General features: G+C 60.5%; 2 protein-coding genes across 5 annotated transcripts; both read left to right on the forward strand.

Annotated features, from left to right (window-relative positions):
• Window positions 1-388: 388 nt before the first annotated feature.
• On the forward strand, window positions 389-13,813 carry SEMA4A (semaphorin 4A). Of its 4 annotated transcripts, none has more exons than XM_071800403.1 (15): window positions 389-438; window positions 8,375-8,515; window positions 9,548-9,708; window positions 9,816-9,878; window positions 9,962-10,060; window positions 10,465-10,573; window positions 10,651-10,767; window positions 10,869-10,999; window positions 11,084-11,253; window positions 11,333-11,483; window positions 11,672-11,861; window positions 11,959-12,074; window positions 12,380-12,540; window positions 12,621-12,733; window positions 13,160-13,813. In XM_071800403.1, exons 2-15 carry the CDS (start codon window positions 8,422-8,424, stop codon window positions 13,786-13,788), a joined length of 2,304 nt encoding a protein of 767 aa, XP_071656504.1. In that variant the 5' UTR covers window positions 389-438; window positions 8,375-8,421; the 3' UTR covers window positions 13,789-13,813. The 4 variants fall into 4 exon arrangements, with proteins under 4 accessions (XP_071656504.1, XP_071656502.1, XP_065713610.1 ...); XM_071800401.1 differs by lacking the exon at window positions 389-438 and adding an exon at window positions 4,197-4,302; XM_065857538.2 differs by lacking the exon at window positions 389-438 and adding an exon at window positions 4,431-4,594.
• Window positions 13,814-17,035: 3,222 nt separating this feature from the next.
• On the forward strand, window positions 17,036-26,731 carry SLC25A44 (solute carrier family 25 member 44). The gene is made up of 5 exons (XM_065857652.2): window positions 17,036-17,196; window positions 19,507-19,610; window positions 20,902-21,637; window positions 23,061-23,188; window positions 24,364-26,731. The coding sequence occupies exons 3-5, from the start codon at window positions 21,016-21,018 to the stop codon at window positions 24,553-24,555; spliced, it is 942 nt and encodes a 313-aa protein (XP_065713724.1). The 5' UTR covers window positions 17,036-17,196; window positions 19,507-19,610; window positions 20,902-21,015; the 3' UTR covers window positions 24,556-26,731.
• Window positions 26,732-27,096: the final 365 nt, after the last annotated feature.

Raw genomic sequence — 27,096 nt, forward strand, 5'->3', positions numbered from 1 at the left:
TTGCTTTGCACCCCAGTATTTGCTCTTAGCCCAGGGGTCGTGCAGCCAGGGCTGGGGCTCAGCACCCTCGCATGGGTGGGGGGAAGCGGGGTGGCCCTGTGCACCCCGACTCAGGGTGCAGGGGGAGATGCTGAGAGCTGGGGCAGCCAGGACCAGGAGCCTCCCCGGACCTGGTGCTGGTGGGGAGAGGGTGGAATTTGGGGATGACTTGGGGAGGTGCAGCACCCCTTTCCTCCCACCATGGGGATGGCCCCGGCTCCTTGCCGGGGACCTCCGCGCCCACCAGGGGCCGTGCCAGGCGCTGGAGCCATGTGGGAGGAGATGCTGGGGAGAGGAGTGAGCCATAAAGCCGGCGAGTAATCGGCTTTGCCAGGCACAGCGCTGGGGAGCCGCGATGTGAGGGAGCACGGGCGGTGGCCGCGGCGCAGCCACAGCCAGGTAGGTGCCCGGGTGCCCATCCTGGGGGTATCACCCCCCCCAGATGCCTGGAATCCCCAACCACATGGGGTCACATCACCCCAGACTTGGGTGCCAGCAAGGCTGAGCCTTGCAAGGGCAGGGGGTGCCAAAGGGTCTGTTGGGCACCGCTGCCACCTTCCCGCTTTGAGCCGCTTGGGGGGATCCAGTGAGGCCCCCAGCTTCCCTCCCAGGATGGGGGGTCACAGGTGGGTGCTCGCAGGGTTGCAGGGGACGCGCCGGCCCCAGTGCTGCCCATCCCTGTGCCACGTTTGCCCCCCATCTCTCTGCCAGCCCAGGGGTGCAAGGCCGGGACGGGTACCCCGCATAACCGGCAATGCCAAGGAGCTGCAGCGTGTCCCGTGTCCCTTCTGCGCCACGTCTGGCCCCAAGGTGGGAATCCAGCCTGACCTCGAGCCCCGAAAGTCATGAGGTTGTGCCCAAAATAGCGTGTTATTGAATGGCTGGGGGAAGCCAACCGCACTGCTGGGACCTCGTGCTCCTGTGCAGCCACGCTGGGGGGAGAAATTGGGTCAGCAGGCAAGGGGACGTGTCACAGGTCCTTCCCGCACCCCCACGGGACCCAGGCGTTCGGGCAGCGGCAGGGCCAGGTCGTGCTGGGGAAGGGCTGAGCTGTCGGCGCTGCTCTGTGCCCCTTCGCCATGCTCAGTGCCCCATGGCTTGCATGACCTGTGGGGTCCCTGCACAGCCCTATGGGGACCATGTGCATCCCATGGGGACCTTGCACAACCCATGGGGACCAGGTACTTCCCACATGGACCTTGCACAACCCATGGGGATCATGTACATCCCACATGGACCTTGCACAGCCCATAAGGATCACGTACAATCCCTGTGGACCTTGCACAGCCCATGGGGATCATGTACATCCCATGTAGACCTTGCACAGCCCATGGGGACCTTGCACAGCCCTTAAGGATCATGTACATCCCACATGGACCTTGCACAGCCCATGGGGATCATGTACATCCCATGTAGACCTTGCACAGCCCATGGGGACCATGTACATCCCACATGGACCTTGCACAGCCCATGGGGATCATGTACATCCCATGTAGACCTTGCACAGCCCACGGGGATCATGTACATCCCATGTGGACCTTGCACAGCCCATGGGGACCATGTACATCCCATGTGGACCTGGCACAGCTCATGGGGATCATGTACAACCCCTATGGACCTTGTACAGCCCATGGAGATCATGTACATCCCATGTAGACCTTGCACAGCCCATGGGGACCATGTACATCCCAATGGACCTTGCACAGCCCATGGGGACCATGTACATCCCATGTGGACCTTGCACAGCCCATGTGTGCCATGCAGGTCCCATAGGCTCCCTGCACAGCCCCATGGGGACCTTGCACCCCCCTATGGGGACTTCACACGGCCCAGGGGGACCACGCACAAGAGCATCTGTGGCAGAACTCACCGCGACGCCTGGCAGCCCCCAGGGTTTACCAGGCCGGGCCGAGCGGGTGCTGAGGACCCTGTGAGCCCCTCACTGGGCCCCTTCAGGCCCCTGCATGCCCAGGGGGATTAAGGTCAGGCTGCCCCACTAATCCCAAGGGTGGTTTAAGATGTGGGCTCGTGCCTGCTGCCACCCCCTAGGGCTGCACCCCGAGGTGCTGCATGTTGTGGGACACCCACAGGGCACCCTCGGGGGGACCATGCAGGGGTGGGGGGCTGCAGCTCGGCTTCTGGGGCGGGAGGAAGCCGGGGCAGCTCTGACCCCCCCAGCAGGCTGCGGTTAAGCCCCCAGTGCCGGCAGGTACAAGCTCCTTACAGCTCCGGGGCAAAGGCTCCCAAGCCCCGTGGGAACTGGAGCAGCAAAAAGCGGGGAGCAGCTGGGGGGACACGGGGGTTCACTCCCCAGCCCTGGGCAGGGCAGAGGCCACCGGTGCGGGATGGAAAGGGCCCGATGCCAGCTCGCTGCACCCAGCAGGAGGGCTGGCGCCTTCCCTGGGTGCCCCGTGCAGTTTTGCAATGGCAGGCTGGGGACAAAGTGCACGCTGGCGTTGTGCAGGGGAGGCGGTTGCAGAGGGAGGAAGCAGCAATGGAGAGGGATCCCGTTTCGGGGCTCAGGGCACCCCTCTCCCCCACGGCCGGGAAGGGGAAGGAGCACAGGGTGTAAAGGAGAAGTGGGATCTGCCGGCATCAGCTGGGCCAGGCTGCTGTGCAAGCCAAGTTTCAAGGCGGGGGAAGCACTGTCAACCAGAATTGGGTGCTGTGGGTGCTGTGGCAGTGTGAGGACAGATGCGGCCCGCTGGGGGCCGGATGCTGGCGGCTGCCGGTGGCGTCATGGCTGGGCCCCGAACCCCGCTCTGGGAACCCCCGAAAAACACGTGGCACGGACGGCCAGAGCCAGCGGAGCTCGCTGGGATGGGGGAGCAGCCACGGGGGGCTGAGACAGGGATGCAGAGATGGGGGTGCAAGGATGGGGTGCAGGGATTCAGTACAGATACAGGGATGCAGAGATGGCGGTGCAGGGATGGGGGTGCAGGGATGGGGCTGTAAGAATGGGGTGCAGAGATGGGGGTGCAGGGATTCAGTACAGGTACAGAGATGCAGAGATGGGGGTGCAGGGATGGGGGTGCAGGGATGAGTCTGTAAGGATGGGGTGCAGGGATGGGGGTGCAGGGATTCAGTACAGATACAGGGATGCAGGGATGGGGGTGCAGGGATGGGGGTGCAGGGATGAGTCTGTAAGGATGGGGTGCAGGGATGGGGGTGCAGGGATTCAGTACAGATACCAGGATGCAAAGATGGGGGTGCAGGGATGTGGGGTGCAGGGAGGGGGGTGCAGAGATGTTGTGTGGATGTGGGGTGCAGGGATTCAGTACAGATACATGGATGCAGAGATGGGGGTGCAGGGATGGGGCTGTAAGGATGGGCTGCAGGGATGGGGGTGCAGGGATTCAGTACAGATACAGGGATGCAGAGATGGGGGTGCAGGGATGTGGGGTGCAGGGATGGGGGTGCAGAGATGTTGTGTGGATGTGGGGTGCAGGGATTCAGTACAGATACAGGGATGCAGAGATGGGGGTGCAGGGATGGGGTGCAGAGATTCAGTACAGATACAGGGATGCAGAGATGGGGGTGCAGGGATGAGGGTGCAAGGATGGGGTGCAGAGATGGGGGTGCAGGGATTCAGTACAGATACAGGGATGCAGAGATGGGGGTGCAGGGATGGGGTTGTAAGGATGTTGCGTGGATGTGGGGTGCAGGGATTCAGTACAGATACCAGGATGCAAAGATGGGGGATGCAGGGATGGGGATGCAGAGATGTTGTGTGGATGTGGGGTGCAGGGATGGGGGTTGCAGGGATGGGGGTGCAGGGATGGGGTGCAGGAATTCAATACAGATACAGGGATGCAGAGATGGGGGTGCAGGGATGGGGGTGCAGGGATTCAGTGCAGATCCAGGGATGCAGAGGGGGGATTGCAGGGATGGGGGTGCAGGGAGGGGGGTGCAGGGATGGGGATGCAGGGATTCAGTGCAGATCCAGGGATGCAGAGGGGGGATTGCAGGGTTGGGGGTGCAGGGAGGGGGGTGCAGGGATTCAGTGCAGATCCAGGGATGCAGAGATGGGGTTGCAGGGATGGGGGTTGCAGGGATGGGGGTGCAGGGATGGGGGTGCAGGGAGGGGGGTGCAGGGATTCAGTGCAGATCCAGGGATGCAGAGAAGGCCACGGTGCACATAGCGGGGAGCAAAGAGGAGACGAAGGGACCCGATGCAGTTCCGGGGGCACAGGAATGTGTCAGAGAGGCGCTGGGCAGGGCAGATGTGGGTGCGCAGGGGTGTCTGTGCACATCTGCCGGGAGGTGCGTGTGCATGTGTTCACGGCCATGCCTTCGCACACGCGTGTGCAAGGCTGTGCGTGGCCGTGCATGAGCTGCGCAGCCGGCTGTCCGGCCGTCTGTCCAGCCGGTCCGTGTGTCCGTGTGTCCGTGTGTCCGTGTGTCCGTGTGTCCGTGCGCGGCGGCGCGGGGAGGGCGGCCCCGGCCGGCCGAGGTAAAGCCGTAGCCATGGCGACGTGAGCAGGATCCGGTGGCCCCGCAGGGATGCTGGTCCCGCCAGGCCGGCCCGGCCGCCCGCCCGCCGGGGCCGCCGCAGGTCGGTACCGCCGCCCCGCGACGGGGGCGGGCTGGGGGGGCCTCGGGCCGGGGAGGGAGCGCGGGGCCGGGGTTGGGAGCAGTCGCCATAGCGGGGCGGGTTTTGGGGACCCTCCCCGACAGCTCTGACGCGAGTGACAAAGGGGCTGAAGTCCCTGCACCCCCCAGCCAGCACCCTTGCCACAGCACCCCTCCCACAGCACCCTTTCTTCCTCCCACATCCCCTCTGCGTCCGGCCACATCCTCTCTACGCCCCCAGTTCCCTCCTGTGCATCCTCCCGCCTCCTTCTTGCTCTACCCCACATCTGCCCCCCCCCGCTTGGCATCCTGCCCTGTGCATTCCCCACCCCCTACACCCCTCCTCTACCTCCCACCTCACCCCCCAGATTCCCCTCCTGCATCTTCCCACATCCTTCCTGCATCCCCCCTCCCTCTCCTGTTTTCCATCCCCCCCCCCACCCCATCCTGCTCCAGGCTTTGCAGGGGGGTCAAAGGAGCTTCCCCCCACCCAAGTCAGGCTCCCCCAGCCCCTGATTTCTGCCTGGGCATTGGAAGCATCCCCACACCCCCCACGCCACAGGATGCTCCTGGTGGGGGGCAGACGGGACCACACTGTTGTGCTGGGACCTCAGATCCCCACCACTGGGGAAACTGAGGCATGGGGACAGTCTTGGCACCCAGGTCAGGGCTGATGTGGCCACCAACTTCGCGCCTGCCCTGTGCCGTCGCGTCTCGCCTTGCTAAGCTCACGCTCTGGGTCTGAGTCTGTCCCCGGGCAGGTTAAACCGCGCTCTGCAAGGAGGACGAGTGATTATTGGCAGCTTGGAGGGAATCTGGAGAGCAGGTGGGACAGGGGACCAAGTGGCAAACCCCAAAACACCGGGGAAAACTAAACCCCCCCAATGCCAAGAGGCCCTTGGGGACACTCGCTTCCACACGCCAAATCCCACACAGAGCTTGTCGTGTCCCCACATGTCCCCAGGACACTTTGGGGCTGTGACGGAGCTCCCCAAGGGTGGGCACCCTTGAGGCTCCTGCCATGGGGGACGCTCTCCCCAACCCCACCACGGGTCTCCTGAGCCTTCAGCCTCACCGAGGATCCCTCCTCCCCCTCCATCGCCCCGGTGGCCGCGGCCCAGGGCAGAACAATGCGGCCGGTCCGAGCCTCCGTGCGGCCCCGTTTCGCAGCCAACCCTCGGCCAAGTGGGAAATCCGGGGCAGAGTAACCCAGTTTCTGTGCTCACAAGGAGCTTTCTGTCCTGGCCAAGTGAGGTGGCAGGGCCAGCGCTGCCCTCCCGGGGCTGGGGGTCCCGGCGGGTGGATGGTGGCACCCGGGGAGGCAGGTAAGGACACCCCGACAGAGCGGGGTGCTCCTCAGCCTCGGCTGGTTGGGGTACCCCACATGTGGTGTAGTGATGGGGGGAACACAGGGCTTCGGCTCTGGGGGCTATGGGCTGTTTGTGGGGGGCAATGCTTGGCCCTGGGGGGCTATTTATGGGGAGCAATGCTTGGTCCTGGGGGGCTGTTTGTTGGGGGCAATGCTTGGCCCTGGGGGGCTGTTTCTGGGGGGCAATGCTTGGTCCTGGGGGGCTATTTATGGGGAGCAATGCTTGGCCCTGGAGGGCTGTTTGTGGGGGGCAATGCTTGGTCCTCAGGGGCTGTTTGTGGGGGGCAATGCTTGGCCCTGGGGGCTGTTTATGGGGAGCAATGCTTGGCCCTGGGGGGCTATTTATGGGGAGCAATGCTTGGTCCTGGGGGGCTGTTTGTTGGGGGCAATGCTTGGCCCTGGGGGGCTGTTTCTGGGGGGCAATGCTTGGTCCTGGGGGGCTATTTATGGGGAGCAATGCTTGGCCCTGGAGGGCTGTTTCTGGGGGGCAGTGCTTGGTCCTCAGGGGTTGTTTCTGTGGGGCAATGCTTGGCCCTGGGGGGCTGTTTGTGGGGGTAACGTTTGGCCCTGGGGGGCTGTTTCTGGGGGGCAATGCTCAGCCTCAGGGGGCTGTTTGTGGGGGAAGGTTCAGCACCAGGGGGCTGTTTCTGGGGGACAATGCTTGGTCCTGGGGGTCTCTTTGTGGGGAGCAATGCTTGGTCCTGGGGGGCTGCTTGTGGGGGAAATTTTTGGCTCTGGGGGGCTGTTTGTGGGGGGCAATGCTTGACCCTGTGGGGCTGTTTGTGGGGGGCAACGCTCAGCCCTAGAGAGTTGTTTCTGGGGGGCAATGCTCGGCCCTGGGGGGCTGTTTGTGGGGGGCAATGCTTGGTCCTTGGGGGTTGTTTCTGGGGGGCAATACTTGGCCCTGTGGGGCTGTTTGCGGGGGGCAATGCTTGGTCCTTGGGGGTTGTTTCTGGGGGGCAATGCTTGGCCCTGTGGGGCTGTTTGTGGGGGGCAATGCTCGGCCCTGGGGGGCTGTTTTTGGAGGGCAATGCTCGGCCCTGGGGGGCTGTTTTTGGAGGGCAATGCTCGGCCCGGGGGGCTGTTTGCACGACCGATGCTCAAACCCACTCTCAATCCTCAGTCAGGAGTAGACCCAACGTTCCTTTGCTCTCACCCCAAAGATAAGGCAGGAAAGGGAATGAAAGCATCAGCCACCCCATTTCCCCCCACATCACACCCCATTTGGAGGAGCGGAGCACCCTGGCTCCCATCCCGGCTCCCATCCCAGCTCCCATCCCGGCTCCCATCCCGGCTCCCATCCCAGCTCCCATCCCGGCTCCCATCCCGGCTCCCGTCCCAGTTCCCATCCCAGCTCCCATCCCGGCTCCCATCCCGGCTCCCGTCCCGGTTCCCATCCCGGCTCCCGTCCCGGCTCCCATCCCGGCTCCCATCCCAGCTCCCATCCCGGCTCCAATCCCGGCTCCCATCCCAGCTCCCACCCCGGCTCCCGTCCCGGCTCCAATCCCTGCTCCCGTCCCGGCTCCCATCCCAGCTCCCGTCCCAGCTCCCGTCCCAGCTCCCTCCCGCGGGATCGCCGCCCTCCCCGCGGAGGCAGGCGCAGGCGAACTGGGAGCAGGCGCCCGCAGCCCAACCTGCTGAGGCTCGTCCTCTTCCAGCAGGACTTTCTGGTTCCCCAGTCCCCGGCGGGGCCGCGCTGGGCTGGGCTGGGCTGGGTTGGGTGGCAGCGAGCGCCGCAGCGGCCGAGCCGTGGGGCTGGCAGCGCCGCCGGACCCTGGGCATGGGCCCGGGGGGGTGTCCTGTCCGCAGGGCCCCGGGGCCGGGGACCCGCCGGGTACCGATGTTCCAGGGGGGCAGGTGAGCCCGCTCCGTCCTCACCTGTCAGAGAGGTAACGCCGCTCAATAACGCCGCTCAATAATGCCGCTCGCCGATAATGCTTCTCGCTGGGGACACAGTGGCTGCCCATGAGGGGTCCCGGGGACCGCGCGGTTTTTGGGGTGCTGCTCTTTCCTCATTGCGTCGGGCAAGGGGTGCAAAGCGAGCTGCAAAGGGGCCGGGTTGACTTGTCACCCCTCTGATCTTGTGGCCCATCTGGGAGTCACGCAGAGGGATCCCTGATGGGGACGGGTTCCATGGGGGCAAAGCAGGAGCGTCTGGATGCCCCTGTGCCAGGGGGGTCGTGGTTCGGGGACCCCAGCCGAGCGTGGGGACATCCCCAGCTGTGCTGCGGTGCCACTGAGGCGCTCTCACCCATATTTGGGGGCCGTGCACAGCTTGCGATGCCGGCGCCCCGTGGCCCCCCCGCCGCGCCGGGTGCTGCCTTTCCCCCTCTCATTTCCGCCTGTGACACGCAGCCCTGGCAGCGCCATCCCCAACCCTCACCCTTCCCGCAGGGACGGTGCTGCGACCCTCGAGGGGGGCACCCGCGCCGCCCCCCGCCATGCCCGCAGCCGCCCTCTGCCTGCTCTGCGGCGTGGTGATGCCGGCTGCCATGATCTGTGCCGAGCCCCTGCCCCGCGTCACCTTCCCCAGCGGTGAGTATGGCACAAGGGACAGGGAGGACATGGGGACAAGCTGGGCTGGGGGGTGACAGCATCGCCTTGGGAGAACATCTGCCCCCAGGGCTGAGCACCCAGTGTTTGGGGTTCATGAGCTGCCCCACCGCGGTGTCCCTGTATCGTTGTCCCCATCGATGGTTCCACGCGGGGTTGGAGCGGTGGGACAGCAGCCATGGTGTTGGGGACAGGTGCTGGTGGCAGTGGGGTGATGGGAAGGGCCACCAGTGTTGGGCCAGATGTGATGGGGCTGGTTGGCTCCCAGACACCCCAGCTATGGTAAAGGGGTCTTGGCTCCCACCCAGCACCCATGGATCTGCTCAGGGCCACCCTGGGTGGTGAAGATTTGGCCTCCTCCATGGTGCAGGGCACCGCGTCCTGCCTGGGTGTCCCAAACGGCAAAGCGATGGCTCTGGGGGTGCTGTGGGTGGCAGTGGCAGGCAGGAGGGCTCTGTGTCCCCCCCGGCAGGGCTGTGCCCCCGGAGTCCCCCGCCTGCGCTTCTACTTCCCCTTCCCCACGCAGCAGTTTGAGAACTGCAAAATGTCCCTTTTCTTTTTCCCTGTTTCGGTGGCTGGCGGGGACAAACAAGAAGCCCGCGGCACTTGGTTGTGCTTGAGGGCACCCGGGGGGCTTGTAACCCCCCCTGGGGATGGCGCGTCCCCCAAACAGAGCATCGCCCTGTGGCCCTAGAGCAGCACAGGGCAAAGGGCACCCCGGTTCTTACAGCACAGAAAAGCCGCATCGGAGGGCGAGGGACGCTGGGGTTTGCAGCCTGGGGACTTCCCAGCTCTGCAGCAGGACCCAGAGGGGCAAGGGAGGAGGTGTGAACCTGGAGGGGGAAGCAGGGATGGCGATGGGGGGGCCATGGGGCAAGTAACGCACCCCATTTCCTCCATGAGAGGTGACACAAGCCGCAACAGCTGTTGCTGCATCCGCCCCGGGTTAACGATGGTGGCGCTGGCGCACGTGCGTGTCCCTTGGTGCCCGTCATCCCCCTTTGCTCCTGCCAGGGGACCCTCGCCGGACCCTGACCCGCTTCAGCCAGGACAACGTGTCCCACTACGACATCCTTCTCCTGCACGAGAGCGAGGAGGAGCTGTACGTGGGGGCACGGGACCGGGTGCTGTCCCTCGCCGTCGGCACCCCGGGAAGCATCCGCGCCAAAGCCTCGGTGAGCAGCACCCACTCTTGGGAAGGATGGGGGGGGGTGCTCTCTGTTGAGCCTCGGTTTCCCCACTCAGGCTGGGCAGCTGTGGACCTTCTCCCTTCCCTTCACAGATAATGTGGGGACCCACAGCAGAGAAAACCTCCGAGTGTGCATTTAAGAAGAAGAGCCAGGAGGTGAGGCAGCACCGGGGGGCACTGGGAGGGCGCTCGGAGCTGCAGGGATGCTCAGCCCCCACCTCTCTCTGTGCTCCCCACAGACCGAGTGCTTCAACTTCATCCGCGTCCTGGTGGCGCTGAACGAGACCCATCTCTATGTCTGCGGGACTTACGCCTTCAGCCCCGCGTGCACCTACATCGTGAGTGTCCCCACGAGGGACGGGGATGGGGACGGGCTCTCCGCACCTGTTGTGGCATTGCTGTGAGGAGCCGGAAAACCCTGGCTCAAGGAGCTCCAGTGGGATGGGGATGCTGGAGACAATTGCATCCCGGAAAGTCCCGTGGGATGGGGGGTGCTGGGTGGCCCCACCGCCCAGATAGATCTCTGTGTTTCACGACCGCAGCTCCCAGTGGCTTTTCACCCACCAGGTCAGTTGCACGTGGTAAAACCCCGATTTTGGATCCCAGGTCCATCGGGTGTCCTGCCTCAGTTTCCCCAGTCGCAGGCAGTGAGCACTGCAGCTTCCCCACAGGTCCTACCACTTCTTGCAGATTTGGGGTCTGTTTGAACTCCACTGGTTGATTTTCGTCCCCTTTCCCCCAGCACCTGGAGAACTTCACGCTGGTGTCCAACAGCAGAGGACAACCTTTCCTGGACGGGAAGGGCCAGTGCCCCTTCGACCCCCAGCACACCCACACGGCCCTGCTGGTGGGTGAGTACGGGGCCACTGCTCCTTATGGGTGGGCACCCATCCCAGGTCCCTGCTCACCTCCCCTGGTCCCCGAGCAGACGGCGAGCTCTACGCCGGCACCATGAACAACTTCCAGGGCAACGAGCCCATCATCTCCCGCTCGCTGGGCAGCCGCACTCTGCTCAAGACGGACGCCTTCCTGCGCTGGCTCTCGGGTGAGCAGGGTCCCGGGGACCCCCACACCCTCCTCATGCCAGCGGGTGCCTGTAGCACCCACCCCTCGCTCCAACCCACCCACCCTGACCATGTCCCGCAGCCGACGCCGCCTTCGTGGCCTCCTTCAGCATCCCCGGTGACGACAAGGTCTACTTCTTCTTCGAGGAGACGGCCGATGAGTTTGATTTCTTCGAGCGTCTCCTGGTGCCGCGGGTGGCCCGTGTGTGCAAGGTGGGCGCGGGGACGATGCCGGGGGACAACAGTGATACCCAGCTCCTGCAACCCCAGGGCTGAGCATCCTCGTGGCTCCCCCAGAGCGACGTCGGGGGGGACAAGGTGCTGCAGAAGAAGTGGACGACGTTCCTGAAGGCGCAGCTGGTGTGCTCGCAGCCCGGCCACTTCCCCTTCAACGTCATCCATCACGCCTTCGCCCTGCCCCGCCGCCGCGGCGGTGCCGACTTCTACGCCGTCTTCACCTCGCAGTGGTGAGTCCCGGCTCCCACGGGCGCTGCGGGAGCCGCGGGGACCTGCGTGCCCCCCACGCACACCCCGGTGTCCCCGCAGGCAGGTGGGCAGGGTGGGCAGCGCCGCCGTCTGCGCCTACAGCCAGGAGGACCTGCAGGAGGTGTTCGAGGGCAAGTACAAGGAGCTGAACAAGGAGAGCTCCCGCTGGACTGTCTACAGCGGCTCCAACATGAGTCCCCGGCCCGGCAGCGTGAGTGCTGACGCTGAGCCCATGGAGAGGGTTTTGTCTGCCCCACTTTGCTCTGGGGTGAGGTGGTGGTGGTGGGGTCAATCTGCACCAAACCGATGGTGTGGGGGAGCCTGGTGGCGCGTCCTGTTCCCCCCGAACCCCCGGTGCCTCAGCTTCCCCACGCAGCACCAAATTCTCTCTCCCTGCAGTGTTACATGGGTCCCTCCTCCGACAGAGCCCTCACCTTCATGAAGGATCATTTCCTGATGGACGGGAAGGTGTCACCCACCCAGGGACGGCCGCTGCTGGTGAAGACGGGCGTCACCTACACGCGCATCGCGGTGGATGAGACCCGTGGTGTCTCAGGGGCCACCTATCGCGTCATGTTCCTGGCCACGAGTGGGTTTACGTGGGGGGGCACACAGGGCGCCTGCTCACCCCTCTTACCCCTCCCTTGGCCCCCCGAAATGCGGTGACGTTCCGTGTTCCCCCACAGCGGAGGGTTTCCTGCACAAAGCCGTGGAGCTGCCTGGGGGTCCCCACATCGTGGAGAGCATCCAGCTCTTCGGGACACCGGAGCCGGTGAAGAACCTGCTGCTGGCCCCGGGGAAGGTAGGGGATGCGCCTCCCGCTCCCAGGCTCTGCTGGGTGACACCCAGTGACAGGACAAGGGGCAATGGGTGCAAACTGGAACACAGGAGGTTCCGCTGGAAGATGAGAAGCAACTTGTTGGGGGTGAGGGTGGCAGAGCCTGGCCCAGGCTGCCCAGGGAGGTTGTGGAGTCTCCTTCTCTGCAGACATTCAAACCCCCTGGACCCCTTCCTGTGGAACCTCAGCTGGGTGTTCCTGCTCCGGGGGGATTGCACTGGATGGGCTTCCCAGGGCCCTTCAACCCCTCACACTCTGGTTTTCCCCAGGGCGTCCTCTACGTGGGCTACTCCAGCGGTGTCCTGCAAGTCCCGCTGGCCAACTGCAGCCAGCACCGGAGCTGTGCCGAGTGCGTGCTGGCCCGGGACCCGTACTGCGCCTGGCACGGCCCCGGGGGCTCCTGCCAGCCCCTCGGCTCCGCCACCGACACGTGAGCCAGGGAGGCCGGGATGAGGGTGGGACGGGGGCGTTGGGGGAACTGGGGTGCTGATGTGGATCTCTCGGCTGCAGGAGCACGTGGCTGCAGGACATTGAGACAGGGAGCCCGGCCAGCACCTGCCACCGCGGGAGGAGCGTGGCCATGCCCCGGGCCCGGGGGCCACAGGAGGATCTCGCCGCAGAGAGTTGAGTGTGGGGACATGGCAGGATGGGGCGGGAGTGCGGTGGGACATGGAGGATGGAGCCAGGCTCTGCTGGGTGACACCAGTGACAGGACAAGGGGCAATGGGTGCAAACTGGAACACAGGAGGTTCCGCTGGAAGATGAGAAGCAACTTGTTGGGGGTGAGGGTGGCAGAGCCTGGCCCAGGCTGCCCAGGGAGGTTGTGGAGTCTCCTTCTCTGCAGACATTCAAACCCCCTGGACCCCTTCCTGTGGAACCTCAGCTGGGTGTTCCTGCTCCGGGGGGATTGCACTGCACCTCCTGCACACGCATGCACCCAGTGCACCCTTGCACACCCCCACATTGCACATGCACCTCCCTCCAACCCCTTGCACTCTGTGGTTCTGTGTGCCATGGGCTACACTGCATCACCCGCTCTCCCTCCGCAGGGCTCAGCCCCCCGCTGAACGCCGTCGTCCGCCTGCTGTGCCCCCAGCCCTCCGCCCTGGCCACCTACAGCTGGCAGCAGCCCGGCGGCCGAGGCGCCCGGGGGGACACCACGCTGCTGCCCGACCACACGCTGGTGATCATCATGCAGCGGGGAGCCGCCGGCACCTACAAGTGCCAGGCCACCGAGAACGGCTACACATGGACTGTGGCTCATTACCAGCTGCATGAGCCTGGGGGGGCAGCCCCCCAGTCGGACCGGCTGGCTGAGGAGGGGTTAACCTGGGGGTCCTCAAACCCCAGCGCGTCTTACTGGCCACAGTTTGTCACCGTCACCGTGCTGCTGGCTGTGACATTGGCTGCCGCCGGTTGCCTGGGTCTCCTCGCCTACCGGGACCAGCTCAAAGCCAGGAGCAAGGTGCGGGGGTGCAGCGCACCCCACGGCCCCCCAACCCCAACCCAGCGCTGCGAGAAGGTGCCCCTCAATGGGGGCACCGCGGAGCCCCCAGCACCCGGGGTCACCACCGAGGAGGAGGAGGAGGAGGAAGGCTCCCATGCTTGCTGCCTCCAGCTTGATGGGGACATGGATGCTGCCAACAGGCTCCGCGTGCCGGGGGGGGACACGGCGTGAGCTGCCAATGGGGTGGGGAGACCCTGGGGGAGCGGCAGGGTGTGGGGGAAAAGTGAATGTGAAGGTTTCTTTCTCTTTGTTTTTAATTTAATACACATATTTTAATATAAAGTAACGTTTCGGGGTGGTGGGCAGTGGAGTGGGAGGTGGCAATGGGGTGGGATGGGGGGCGAGGGAAGGATGTGGATATGGGTACGGAGGAGGGATGTGGCCACAGGGGTGGGAACGAGCCAGCGCTGGTGTCACCCCGGGAGGTGACACTGGGATCCATAAAAGCTCCAAAATGGGGAAAAACAAGCCCAGATGGGCCAACCCCATGGGCACCCACCCTGTGCTGCCAGATCCCCCTGCTCCCCACCGCCCGGGTGCTGGGGGCACCGAACCCCCCGCTCCCCACCAACTGCCCCCTTGGCCCTGCTGCTTCTTTTGATGACGTTGAGCCTTCTTTTTTATTTTCGAGACAAACCAGCTGTACATTTTCCTCCTCTTTGTACGTTTGATTTTTTTATTAAAAAGCAAAAGCGAGCGTGTTGTGCTGCCGGGGCCGTGGGGCAGCCCCAGGGCTCGCGCATGGGGGTCTGTGTGTGTGCAACGTGGGGGTGTGCAAGGTGCACGTGCAGTGTGGTTGTGCCTTGTGGGTGTGCAAGTGTGATGCGTGCATGCGTGTGCAGGGGGTGCATGGAATGTGTGTGCAACACAGGGGTGTGCAAGGGTGCACTGGGTGCGTGCATGGAATGGGGGTGCATGGAATGGGGTGTGCAACATGGGGGTGTGCAAGGGTGCACTGGGTGCGTGCATGTGCAGGAGGTGCATGTGCAATGTAGGGGTGTGCAAGGGTGCAGGGGGCACATGGAATGTGTGTGCAACATGGGGGTGTGCAAGGGTGCACTGGGTGCACGCATGTGCAGGAGGTGCATGTGCAATGTGGGGGTGTGCAAGGGTGCACTGGGTGCGTGCATGGAATGGGGGTGCATGGAATGGGGGTGTGCAACATGGGGGTGTGCAAGGGTGCATTGGGTGCATGCACATGCAGGGGGTGCTTGGAATGTGCATGTGCAACATGGGGGTGTGCAAGGGTGCACTGTGTGTGTGCAACATGTGCCTGCATGGAATGGGGGTGTGCAACGTGGGGGTGTGCGAGGGTGCACTGGGTGCATGCGTGTGCAGGAGGTGCATGTGCAAGATGGGGGTGTGCAAGGGTGCACTGGGTGCATGCATGTGCAGGGGTTGCATGGAATGTGTGTGTGCAACATGGGGGTGTGCAAGGGTGCACTGGGTGCACGCGTGTGCAGAAGGTGCCTGTGCAATGTGGGGGTGTGCAAGGGTGCACTGGGTGCGTGTATGTGCAGGGGGTGCATGGAATGGGGGTGTGCAATGTGGGGGTGTGCAAGGGTGCAATGGGTGCATGCATGTGCAGGAGGTGCATGTGCAATGTAGGGGTGTGCAGGGGGCGCATGGAATGTGTGTGCAATGTGGGGGTGTGCAAGGGTGCACTGGGTGCACGCATGTGCAGGAGGTGCATGTGCAATGTGGGGGTGTGCAAGGGTGCACTGGGTGCGTGCATGGAATGGGGGTGCATGGAATGGGGGTGTGCAACGTGGGGGTGTGCAAGGGTGCATTGGGTGCATGCGTGTGCAGGAGGTGCATGTGCAATGTGGGGGTGTGCAAGGGTGCACTGGGTGCGTGCATGTGCAGGGGGTGCATGGAATGGGGGTGTGCAACATGGGGGTGTGCAAGGGTGCACCGTGTGTGTGCAACATGTGTCTGCATGGAATGGGGGTGTGCAACGTGGGGGTGTGCGAGGGTGCACTTGGTGCATGCGTGTGCAGGAGGTGCATGTGCAAGATGGGGGTGTGCAAGGGTGCACTGGGTGCATGCATGTGCAGGGGTTGCATGGAATGTGTGTGTGCAACATGGGGGTGTGCAAGGGTGCATTGGGTGCATGCGTGTGCAGGAGGTGCCTGTGCAATGTGGGGGTGTGCAAGGGTGCACTGGGTGCGTGTATGTGCAGGGGGTGCATGGAATGGGAGTGTGCAATGTGGGGGTGTGCAAGGGTGCAATGGGTGCATGCATGTGCAGGAGGTGCATGTGCAATGTAGGGGTGTGCAGGGGGCGCATGGAATGTGTGTGCAATGTGGGGGTGTGCAAGGGTGCACTGGGTGCACGCATGTGCAGGAGGTGCATGTGCAATGTGGGGGTGTGCAAGGGTGCACTGGGTGCACGCATGTGCAGGAGGTGCATGTGCAATGTGGGGGTGTGCAAGGGTGCACTGGGTGCACGCATGTGCAGGAGGTGCATGTGCAATGTGGGGGTGTGCAAGGGTGCACTGGGTGCACGCATGTGCAGGAGGTGCATGTGCAATGTGGGGGTGTGCAAGGGTGCACTGGGTGCATGCATGGAATGGGGGTGCATGGAATGGGGGTGTGCAACGTGGGGGTGTGCAAGGGTGCATTGGGTGCATGCGTGTGCAGGAGGTGCATGTGCAATGTGGGGGTGTGCAAGGGTGCACTGGGTGCGTGCATGTGCAGGGGGTGCATGGAATGTGCATGTGCAACATGGGGGTGTGCAAGGGTGCACTGTGTGTGTGCAACATGTGTCTGCATGGAATGGGGGTGTGCAACGTGGGGGTGTGCGAGGGTGCACTGGGTGCATGCGTGTGCAGGAGGTGCATGTGCAAGATGGGGGTGTGCAAGGGTGCACTGGGTGCATGCATGTGCAGGGTTTGCATGGAATGTGTGTGTGCAACATGGGGGTGTGCAAGGGTGCATTGGGTGCATGCGTGTGCAGGAGGTGCCTGTGCAATGTGGGGGTGTGCAAGGGTGCACTGGGTGCGTGCATGTGCACGGGGTGCACGTAATGGGGGTGTGCAACATGGGGGTGTGCAACATGGGGGTGTGCAAGGGTGCACTGGGTGCGTGCATGTGCAGGGGGTGCACGTAATGGGGGTGTGCAACATGGGGGTGTGCAAGGGTGCACTGGGTGCGTGCATGTGCAGGGGGTGCATGTGCAATGTAGGGGTGTGCAAGGTGTGCACGCACCTGCAGTATGTTTGTGCCACACAGAAGTCGCACCCAGCCATTAAAAGCAGCTTTAGGAGCCCTAATGAAGCGCTGCCCCTTTAAGGTGAGAGCGCAGGTGCCGCCTCCGCTGCACGCATGCGCACCCCATTCCCCGCGCGTCTTCCCGGCGCGCAGCGGCGGCCGCCCTCTTTACTGAGGCCGGAAGTGGGCGGGGTTTCTTCCCACGCGGCGTCAGCCCTTCCCCAAGATGGCGCCGGCGTTGTGCCGCTGATTCCCGGGGCGGTGCGCGCTCCCGCCGTTCACTTCCGGCCGGCGGCCGCCGCAGCGGGGGAGCGGACATGGGCGGCGGGCCGGGGCGGGCCGGGGGCCTCCCGCCCGCCGGCATGAGGTGAGGAGGGGGCGGCGGAGGCCGGGCCTGGGGCGGGAGGGGGCGGCCGGGACGGGCGAGGGGCGGCGGGGCGGGTTCGGCGGGGGGCGGCTGGCGGGGGGGTCTGTGGGGTGACGGGCAGCGCGGGACAGCCCGGAGGGGCCGGTTGGGTGCGGGACGCGCTCGGCGGGTGCTGCACAACCGGGGAGCCCCGGGATGGAGGTTCCTGCGCCTCCCGGGCTGGAGAAGCGAAGCTGCGTGGGGGCGAGCGCGGGGGACACGGCTGGGGCTGCAAACCGCGGGGCCTGGGGAAAGCTCCTTGTCGGCACAGCCCCGCGACCTTGGGCGGCTGCTGTGTTCCGGTTTGCACCCATTGCCCCTTGTCCTGTCACTGGGTGTCACCCAGTAGAGCCTGGCTCCATCCTCCTGACACTGCCCCTTTCCATCTTGATCCCCAGCAATGAGTCCCCCCTCAGTCTCCTCTTCTCCAAACTCAAGACCCCTCAGAGCACATGGGATTTTTTTGGGTGGCCAAACTGGAGCGCTGATGGCTTTGCCTGGAAGGCAGGAGGTGGGGAGGCCGCGCAAGGCTGGGAGGTGCTGGCCTTAGTGTCTCTGCGTCCTGGTTCACATCTTCAGTCAGGCTGGTTTTGTAGCCACTTCCATCGTCGGGCGAATTTACAGAGCACAACAGGGAAGACTTTGAAAACAGAGCTGCCAACTTCACACAGAGTCTGAGAATGTGAGGGGTTGGAGGGACCTGGGAAGCCCATCCAGTGCAATCCCCCCGGAGCAGGAACACCCAGCTGAGGTTCCACAGGAAGGGGTCCAGGGGGTTTGAATGTCTGCAGAGAAGGAGACTCCACAACCTCCCTGGGCAGCCTGGGCCAGGCTCTGCCACCCTCACCCCCAACAAGTTGCTTCTCATCTTCCAGCGGAACCTCCTGTGTTCCAGTTTGCACCCATTGCCCCTTGTCCTGTCACTGGGTGTCACCCAGCAGAGCCTGGCTCCATCCTCCTGACACTGCCCCTTTCCATCTTGATCCCCAGCAATGAGTCCCCCCTCAGTCTCCTCTTCTCCAGCTCCAGAGCCCCAGCTCCCTCAGCCTTTCCTCACACGGGAGATGCTCCACTCCCTCCAGCATCTTGGTGGCTCTAACTTAGACCAGGTTTGGCACAGCCAAAAGTCTTCAGATTTGAGAGGCTGGTAGTGGATTTGGTTGATCTTGTGCCTCCTACCTAAGACGATCTCCACAGGATCTCCTCTTGGAAAGGCCCCGCGCTTGCTGCTGGTTCCCAGCCATTAGTATGCTGAGCAGGACACATCCCTGGCCAGGGGGACACAAAGAGCCAGTCTTTATTTGCCAAAGAATCACATTTCGATACAGTTACAGCAAAAAACCAGGAGAACGGATTCATGGGGCTGCATTAAAAAGGGGATACATTTAGAGTGGGGCTCCTAACTAAGCCGTGGGCTGGGTTTAGACTGAAGCCGCGTCCTGTAGGTCGTACCGCAAATTAGCGAGGGAGCAGAAGCAGCTGCACTCTGCTTGGTTCCTCTGCTTTCATTTCTAGGCAGGAATTCAATGAATGCTTTCAGTTTGCGGTGAGACGTCACCATCTGTATGGATCTGTTGGGGTGTAGTTCTGCGATGGCAACTGTTGAAGTACAAATTGACCCTTTTAAAAATTGCTATTGATTTTTGTTATGGCAGCAATGAAGGCTTTTTAGCAACTCCACCTCCCACGTGGGGATCTCTGTTACGCACCGTTCAGTTTTTGGGTAGTGCATTAATTTGGATTACGGACTAAACCCTCAGACTTCACCAGGAAATTGCATTGGTTAGACTTCATTCTTTAGTAATAAAATATTAAGCTCATAGGACTCCTAACAAGAACAAAATAATGTTTTTATAGGTGTTGCGTGCATAATTCCTGTGTAGGAAGCTCCACACTCTCTAATTACGCCTGTATTAGTGAAGCGGTAATACTGTAATTATAATTAAAGCAATACAACTTTTGTTTAGACAAACCGTAGTATTTGTTATGCATTACCTGTCAAGTCAATTGGCTGTGACAACGTAGTTTTCTTTGCACAGGTAAATAGGGTTTTCCCCCATGTCCCCATTGGATCCTGATGCTCTGGGGTATTTTTAACCTCCTTGTCCATCTGCAGGAGCCGTGAACTATACCAAGCAAATATTTTGTTGGTAAATAAGCAAGAAAACAGGCTGTTCATAGCACGCACCACCCCCCATCATTTCATAATCGTAATTTCTTCCCCGTACCAGAGGTAAATAATCGGAATTTGTCACTTCCTTCTCTGCACAGAGCCTGGAACTGACAAGTGACATCGTGCCAGCTGGGAGCATGGCAGACCCGGAGTGAGTGGGGAGAAGCTGCTTGGGTTGAGGATCTGGTGCGGCCGTTAAAAGGTAACGCTTGAAACTGCTTTGTGAAGTTGGGCGAGCTTCGCTTTAGCGAGAGCTGCTGTTAGAGCTTAACACACAGCTCCAGTGACATCGGACGGCGCTGCCATCGGCTGCGTGATGTGGCCCTGCTGCCCGAGCTCACAGCCACAGGATCCCAGAGTGTCAGGGGTTGGAGGGACCTGGAAAGCCCATCCAGTGCAATCCCCCCATGGAGCAGGAACACCCAGCTGAGGTTCCACAGGAAGGGGTCCAGGGGGTTTGAATGTCTGCAGAGAAGGAGACTCCACAACCTCCCTGGGCAGCCTGGGCCAGGCTCTGCCACCCTCACCCCCAACAAGTTGCTTCTCATCTTCCAGCGGAACCTCCTGTGTTCCAGTTTGCAGCCATTGCCCCTTGTCCTGTCACTGGGTGTCACCCAGCAGAGCCTGGCTCCATCCTCCTGACACTCACCCTTTCGATATTTAACACTGCCAACTGTTTCTGCAAGGGCTCCCTGCGAACCTGAGGAGGATCAGCAGATTTGGGTGGTGTGGGCTGCTCCAGCTGGCTCAGGTGCTTCATCACCAGTTGTACAAGGTTCAACAAAACCAAGCACACTTGGCTCACAACAGCCCCACCCGATGCTATGGGCTTGGTTAAGGGAGGGTGGAAAACTGCCTGGTGGAAAAGGACATGGGGGTGCTGAATATGAGCCAGTGTGTGCCAAGAGGCCACAGCATCCTGGCTGGTACCAGCATTGGTGTGGCCAGCAGGAACTGGGCAGTGACCGAACCTGTGCTGGGAATGGGGAGGCCAAACCTCGAATCCTGGGTTTGTTTTGAGGCCCCTCACGCCAAGAAACCCTTGAGGTGCTGGAGCGAGTGGAGAGAAGGGAACGGAGCTGGTGAGGGGCTGGAGCACAAGGGTGATGGAGCGGCTGAGGGAGCTGGGGGTTCAGCTGGAGAACAGGAGCTGAGGGGAGACCTTCTGATCTCTGAACTGCCTGAAAGGAGCTTGGAGCCAGGGGGGTCGGGCTCTGCTCCCCAGGAACAAGCGCCAGGAGCAGAGGAAACGGCCTCAAGTTGCGCCAGGGGAGGGTGAGGTTGGATTTAGGAACAATTTCTTCCCCAAAGGGCTGTGGGGCATTGAACAGGCTGCCCAGGGCAGTGCTGGAGTCACCATCCCTGGAGGGCTGGACAGACGGACATGAGGTTCTCAGGACATGGGTGGGGAACAGTTGGGCTCAATGATCTTGAGGGGCTTTTCCAACCAAAGCGATTCTGTGATGATCAACTGACCGTGTCTCTTGTTTCAGCCAGCAGCACCGTCCGTCTGATCACTGAAGACAGGAGGGCTGAGCCTGGATCTGCTCTGTACTTTTGGGGTAGATTTGGGGCACGCCGCCGCTCCCACCCTGCTCCGAGGAGTCATGGAGGACAAACGCAACATCCCCATCATTGAGTGGGAGCACCTGGACAAGCGGAAATTCTACGTGTTTGGGATTTGCATGACTATGATGATCCGGGTGAGCGTTTACCCTTTCACGCTCATCCGGACGCGGTTGCAAGTTCAGAAGGGCAAGAGCCTCTACAACGGGACTTTTGATGCCTTTGTGAAAATCCTGCGGACAGAAGGGGCGGCTGGGTTGTACCGGGGCTTTTTGGTCAACACTTTCACCCTGATCTCCGGACAGTGCTATGTGACGACGTACGAGCTCACTCGCAAGTACGTGTCGCGCTACAACAACAACAATGCTGTGAAGTCTCTGGTGGCAGGCGGCTCAGCCTCCCTGGTAGCCCAGAGCATCACCGTGCCCATCGACGTCATCTCCCAGCACCTCATGATGCAGAGGAAGGGGGAAAGCATGGGCAGGTTTAAGGTGCAGAACCAGGACGGCAAGCGGATGTTGGTCTTTGGCCAAACCAAGGACATCATTGTACAGATTTTCAAGGCCGATGGGTTTAGAGGTTTCTACAGGGGCTACGTGGCCTCGCTGCTCACCTATATTCCCAACAGTGCGGTCTGGTGGCCCTTCTACCACTTCTATGCTGGTAAGTGAAGGAGACTTTGAAAATACCTTATCCCAGGAGGCCTAGAAGCCCCTCAGATCAACTTTGAAACTGGAACCGGCGTGATTTGCCTTCTCTCTTTGATTTGGGGTGGGAGCAGAACGTGGCTTGAAACAAAGAGCAGGTGTGGGGTGGAGGTTTAACACAGCAGCGTTGTTTTAAATGCAGAGTTAAAACAGGGGGCTGAGTGCAAGAGGACTTAAAACTAGGCGGCTCTAGGCAAGAGGGACTTGATGCAGCTACTTTCTCCTCCGCTAATCCCAACTAATATCAGTGGGGAAAGCTGTTGTCTGGCATCAGGCGGTTTCGAAACCACTAAGTACAATTCATCTTTCAGTTCCCATGGACTCAGGAGTCTTGTATATGGCAAAAAGCCTCCTAGGCCGCAAATCTCACAGCAAAACCAAACAACAGGCAGAGACAAAGGCCACATCTTCCGTGGTTTTGTGTCTAAGATCATGCTTTAGTTTCTAGAGTTTTAAAACTGGCACTAAGCCTTGTGATTTAAAGCTACGCTTAACAGTGTGTTCTGTCCAGCTCAGTGCTGGTAATCCTCAGGGAGTTCCCAAATGCTGAGGTTTATTACCCCTCCCCAATAATCCTTTTGATTTCTGTCATGCAGCTTTGCATGTGGTTTTTAGACTAATATTTGCTGAATAGCAATCTCTCTGAAAGTAACGATAACGAGAGGCTCGGATTTCACTGTGCTGGGCTCAAAGTTTATCTTGGCAATTACTGCTTGTAAAAACGCTCCGATGTCTGGTTTGCTTTCCAGAGCGGGCACGTTCTGGTACCAGTGGTGAGCGCTGGTTATGGGTCCGCGCTACCGGTGCTGGACCAGTCTGAGCTTTTTGAGAGCGCTCCCTTCGCTCTCCACATCAAGACTTTTTAATACCAAAATCCAGCGTTTTAATTGGGCCGAAAAAGCGGCCGTTGAAGAACCTTTGAACTGTCTTGAATGAATAAAAGCATAGGAGGGTGCTCCTACCACCCGGCAAACAGGATTCCCCAGTGAGGAGGTGCCTGGGGTGAGTGTCCCACAGCAGGGTGACACATGGGTGGCCCTTGGACAGCGTGGTGACAGCGCTCTGCTTCTGCGCCAACCCCCGAGACAGCTTCTCATGGTCTTGTCTAAAGGTTTCCTGCTCACACACCTTTTAAAGGGGGGGTGGATGTTTTCCGTGGGGACACAGGCTTATTCTGCCCCGTTTATCTGGGTTTGAGCTGACCGGAGGCCGCGCAACGGAGCCGCTGTGGTGTTTGTGGCCGGCCCCACGCGCTGTGAGCGGAGTTGTGAGGTTGGACACCTGGGATTCGCCCCCTGCGCATCACCCTAAATCAGCTGCAGGGGTTCAGGAGCTGTAACCGCTTGTGTGAAACGTCACCCTCTTTCTCCCATTCCCAGAGCAGCTCTCCAGCTTGACTCCCAAGGACTGTCCCCATCTCCTCCTGCAAGCCATATCGGGGCCGCTCGCGGCGGCCACGGCGTCCACGCTCACCAACCCCATGGACGTCATCAGGGCGCGGGTGCAGGTAAGGGCTCGGCCGGCTCGGCGCGACGCGGGGCGCGGTTCGCTCGCAGCCCTTTGATCTCTGCGGCTCCAGGTAAACGGCTCCTGTTCTCTCTCTCTGCTCGTAGGTTGTTCTCTCCAATTACCACGCTGCTTAATTTGCGCTTGGTGTTAATAAGCTCGGGTAGCAACGCTGCCGTCGCCTCGACTTCTCAAATGAGGTTCCCCGACAGATGTGGGATCCGTCAGAAAAGGTGTTTCCAGCACTGTCAGTTTTAGTCAGACTTGAGCTGTCCTGTTGATTCAGCTCCTTCTAGATGAGGGCAGATGGTTGGAAGGAGGAGCAAAGCCTAACAACCTGCTTTAGAGCTTCTTTGCTTTTACCGTCCCCGCCAGGGAGTTCTGGAGACTCGATCAAGGTGATTGTAGCCTGATCTGTAGCTTCTAGAGCTTTTGTTTAGCGCAGAACCCCAGAGCAGCTCAGCGTGAGGTCTGGTAGCTCTGAATGCTTGTGCTGGTGTTTCAGTGTGGCAGTGTAGGGGAAAGGGACCTGGGGCCAGCAGGGTGAGCATGAGCCAGCACTGGGCCCTTGTGGCCAGGAAGCCAATGGGACCTGGGGTGGGTTAGAAGGGGGTGCTCAGTGGGTCAGAGAGGTTCTCCTGCCCCTCTGCTCTGCCCTGGGGAGACCACACCTGGAATATTGTGTCCAGTTGTGGCCCCTCAGCTCCAGAAGGACAGGGAACTGCTGGAGAGAGTCCAGCGCAGCCACCAAGATGCTGGAGGGAGTGGAGCATCTCCCGTGTGAGGAAAGGCTGAGGGAGCTGGGGCTCTGGAGCTGGAGAAGAGGAGACTGAGGGGGGACTCATTGCTGGGGATCAAGATGGAAAGGGGCAGTGTCAGGAGGATGGAGCCAGGCTCTGCTGGGTGACACCAGTGACAGGACAAGGGGCAATGGGTGCAAACTGGAACACAGGAGGTTCCGCTGGAAGATGAGAAGCAACTTGTTGGGGGTGAGGGTGGCAGAGCCTGGCCCAGGCTGCCCAGGGAGGTTGTGGAGTCTCCTTCTCTGCAGACATTCAAACCCCCTGGACCCCTTCCTGTGGAACCTCAGCTGGGTGTTCCTGCTCCGGGGGGATTGCACTGGATGGGCTTTCCAGGGCCCTTCAACCCCTCACACTCTGTCATTCTGTGATTCAGGTGGAAGGCAAGAGCTCCATCATCCTCACCTTCAAACAGCTCATGGCAGAGGAAGGTCCCTGGGGCCTGACCAAAGGCCTCTCTGCCCGGATCATCTCGGCCACTCCTTCCACCATCGTCATCGTGGTGGGCTACGAAACTCTGAAGAAGCTGAGTCTCCGCCCGGAGCTGGTGGATTCGAGACACTGGTAGAGGAGAAACCTTCCAAGAACACTCTGAATCTCAACCACGACGGTTGGAAGCCGGGGAGGCCGCGCCGCTGCCATCTCCGTTGTGTCTGGCAGAAACAGGAGCAACCGCAACTCACATTTCGGTTGTTAAAACAAAGCTCTGCTGCTGTTCCTGCTTCAAACCATCCAAACGTGACCCTGGGCAACGCTGTCTGCCTGTATCGCTCCATCGGTGTGTGAACGCATCCTGGCAAGTTCAAGTCCCTTTTATAAATGAAAGACTCACTGGCCGAAGCAAAAAGCCGGTTTATTCTTTAAATTATTTTAATAGTTGCCAAACTTTTGAGGAGGGAGACGGCAGCAGAGCCCTCTGGTGGGTGCAGCTGTGATGTACAGTCCATTTCTCCACTCGCCCACATTTATTTCTAGAAGATGTGAAGCAAGCGTAACCTGGAACCACTCAAGACTTTATCTACTGTGTTTCAAATAGATCTGTACATACCTTTTTTGTATGTTCTCCGAAAACGTTTCCTATCTCTCATCCCTCAAACAGCAAGCTGACCGGTAGGCTGGTTAGGAGTTGAGTTGGCTGTTTGTTATTAGCTGATGGCAATTTGGACACCTAACCTACGTTTTTAATTTGGTGTTATTTAATATTATTATTACTTTAGGGAGGCTTATTCCGATTTCTGGGGGGCTGAGCGGTTGTTCTGTGGCCTCGTTCAATGCGTCAATGCTGCTTGTTCGGGGTGGCTGCTGCCACTTCCCACCTTGATTTAGTTTAAGCACAAAATAAGCGTGGAGTTTGGAAACGTCAGATTGCTGAGGGAACAGCGAACGGGAGCTGCGCTACGCCCGGATGCGAGGTGGGGAAGAAAAGAGCTTGTGCTGGCTTTTGATCCAGTTCAGACCTGATGGGCATGTTCATATTGAATAAGAAGTAATGGTTCACTACTTGATGTTTCAATCCTGCTCGTCCTGTTTGGGATGATTCTTTGCGCGCTCTTGCTGGATCAAAACCTTACGGTGTGGTCTGTGTTTTTTAGCAGATGATGGAGCAAGAGGCTGCGCTTTGGGGAGGAGGAATGAAGGGCTCGGTTGGGCTCGGTAGCTGAGATTTGCCCCGCTGGTTCCAGCCCATTCGTGGTGTGTCTGGGGGGTGAGGGTTGTATCACCCCCTCGGTTCCTCTTGCTGCTGTTGCAATGGTTGTAGTGCTACCCACCTCCTCGCTGGCTCTAAGCCTGGGCCTTGCTAAGCCTGGGCCTTGCTAAGCCTGGGCCTTGCTAAGCCTGGGCCTTACTTTGTCTCCACATCTACGTTTCAGTCCACACAGGGACTGGATGTGCCGCAGTTTCTACTGGAGGTGGAACAACCACGAATGCCGCTGAAGACAAAGACTTTTGTGTTGGAGGGTAGAGCTTGGTTATAAGATACAGCACTAATGAGTCATCAAAGACCTTTTAATCCCACCTTTGTTCTCCGCAGTGTGAAAGGAGGCGACGCTTGGGAGCTGTTAAAGCAGGACGTAGCGCAAGTGGCTGTGTTGTTGCGGTTTTCTCATTCGAAAGACGGCACCGATCAGCTCTGGTAGTGGATTCTGCTCTAAAAACCGGCCCAGCAGCATCACAAGATCACGAGGATCCCGAGCGTATGGTAGCAATACCTATATTAAATGAAACAGTACTAATCGGCGCCCGCTCATTACCAGCAGGGCAACGCTTGGTGTGCAAATGGTGCGAGTGTGAGCTGAATATTCCTCTTACCCAGCAAAATTCTCAACAACTAATAAACTTCAGAGACCTGCAATTCGCCAACGGAATTTAAAAGCACGTTGGTGTTGGGGAGTGCGCTCGTCTGGTGGCTCCTCAGTGCACAACGAAGCTTTCTTGTTCCTGAGCAGCACAAGGATTGACCTGAGCAGCAGAGACCGCATGTAAAACAATGGGAGTGACTGCACCGAGCTGGAACAGCCCGAAAATAACAGGCGAACGCACCTGGAGCCGCAGATGTGAGCCCGGACCCTCCGTTACAAACAGTGGTAGTTCTGGTTTAGCTCTTACGAGCAGGACCTTGATGAGGGAAAAATGCATGAGACCTGTTGTTTTTCCCTCTCCTTCTGTGCCGAACTTGGGTTATCCTTCTCCTTTTGGATTCTTCGGGCTTGATCGTTTGGTTTCATTAAATGATCAAGAACGTTTGTCTGAGCGAACTGGTGGGGGTTTTAAGAGCGGGACGGCTTCTGTTTATCAGTCTGCTCGAGGGTCTGTTTCGCTGGCCCTGCTGTGACACAGAATTTCAGCCCCAATTTAGCTTTTCCTTAGCATTTTATTTTAATTATATTTTAGTTTAATTATATATATTTAAAGAGCTTGAGCAGTTCTGCCCTGTCCCTGGGCTGAGCTGCGGTGCGCGGGAGCCACGCCCCCCGCGGCTCATGCCACGCCCCCTTGGCCACGCCCCCACCGCGTCCCTAAAGGCGCGTCCTCACCGGCCCCCACTCCGCATGCGCACCCAGCAGGGGGCGGGCCCCCCGCGCAACCACCAATAGCAGCGTAGCCCCGC

The sequence above is a fragment of the Patagioenas fasciata genome, chromosome 30 (assembly GCF_037038585.1).
Source record: "Patagioenas fasciata isolate bPatFas1 chromosome 30, bPatFas1.hap1, whole genome shotgun sequence".
Lineage (NCBI taxonomy): Eukaryota > Metazoa > Chordata > Aves > Columbiformes > Columbidae > Patagioenas > Patagioenas fasciata.

Bases quoted from the DNA above. Each gene is read 5' to 3' on its own strand.
- SEMA4A (XM_071800401.1), top strand. From the start codon at position 4,212: ATGCAGTTCCGGGGGCACAGGAATGTGTCAGAGAGGCGCTGGGCAGGG. The intron at 11,254-11,332 runs GTGAGTCCCGGC...GTGTCCCCGCAG, and splicing joins GCCGTCTTCACCTCGCAGTG to GCAGGTGGGCAGGGTGGGCA. The intron at 12,541-12,620 runs GTGAGCCAGGGA...TCTCGGCTGCAG, and splicing joins CTCGGCTCCGCCACCGACAC to GAGCACGTGGCTGCAGGACA.
- SLC25A44 (XM_065857652.2), top strand. From the start codon at position 21,016: ATGGAGGACAAACGCAACATCCCCATCATTGAGTGGGAGCACCTGGAC. The intron at 21,638-23,060 runs GTAAGTGAAGGA...TCCCATTCCCAG, and splicing joins CTTCTACCACTTCTATGCTG to AGCAGCTCTCCAGCTTGACT. The intron at 23,189-24,363 runs GTAAGGGCTCGG...TCTGTGATTCAG, and splicing joins TCATCAGGGCGCGGGTGCAG to GTGGAAGGCAAGAGCTCCAT.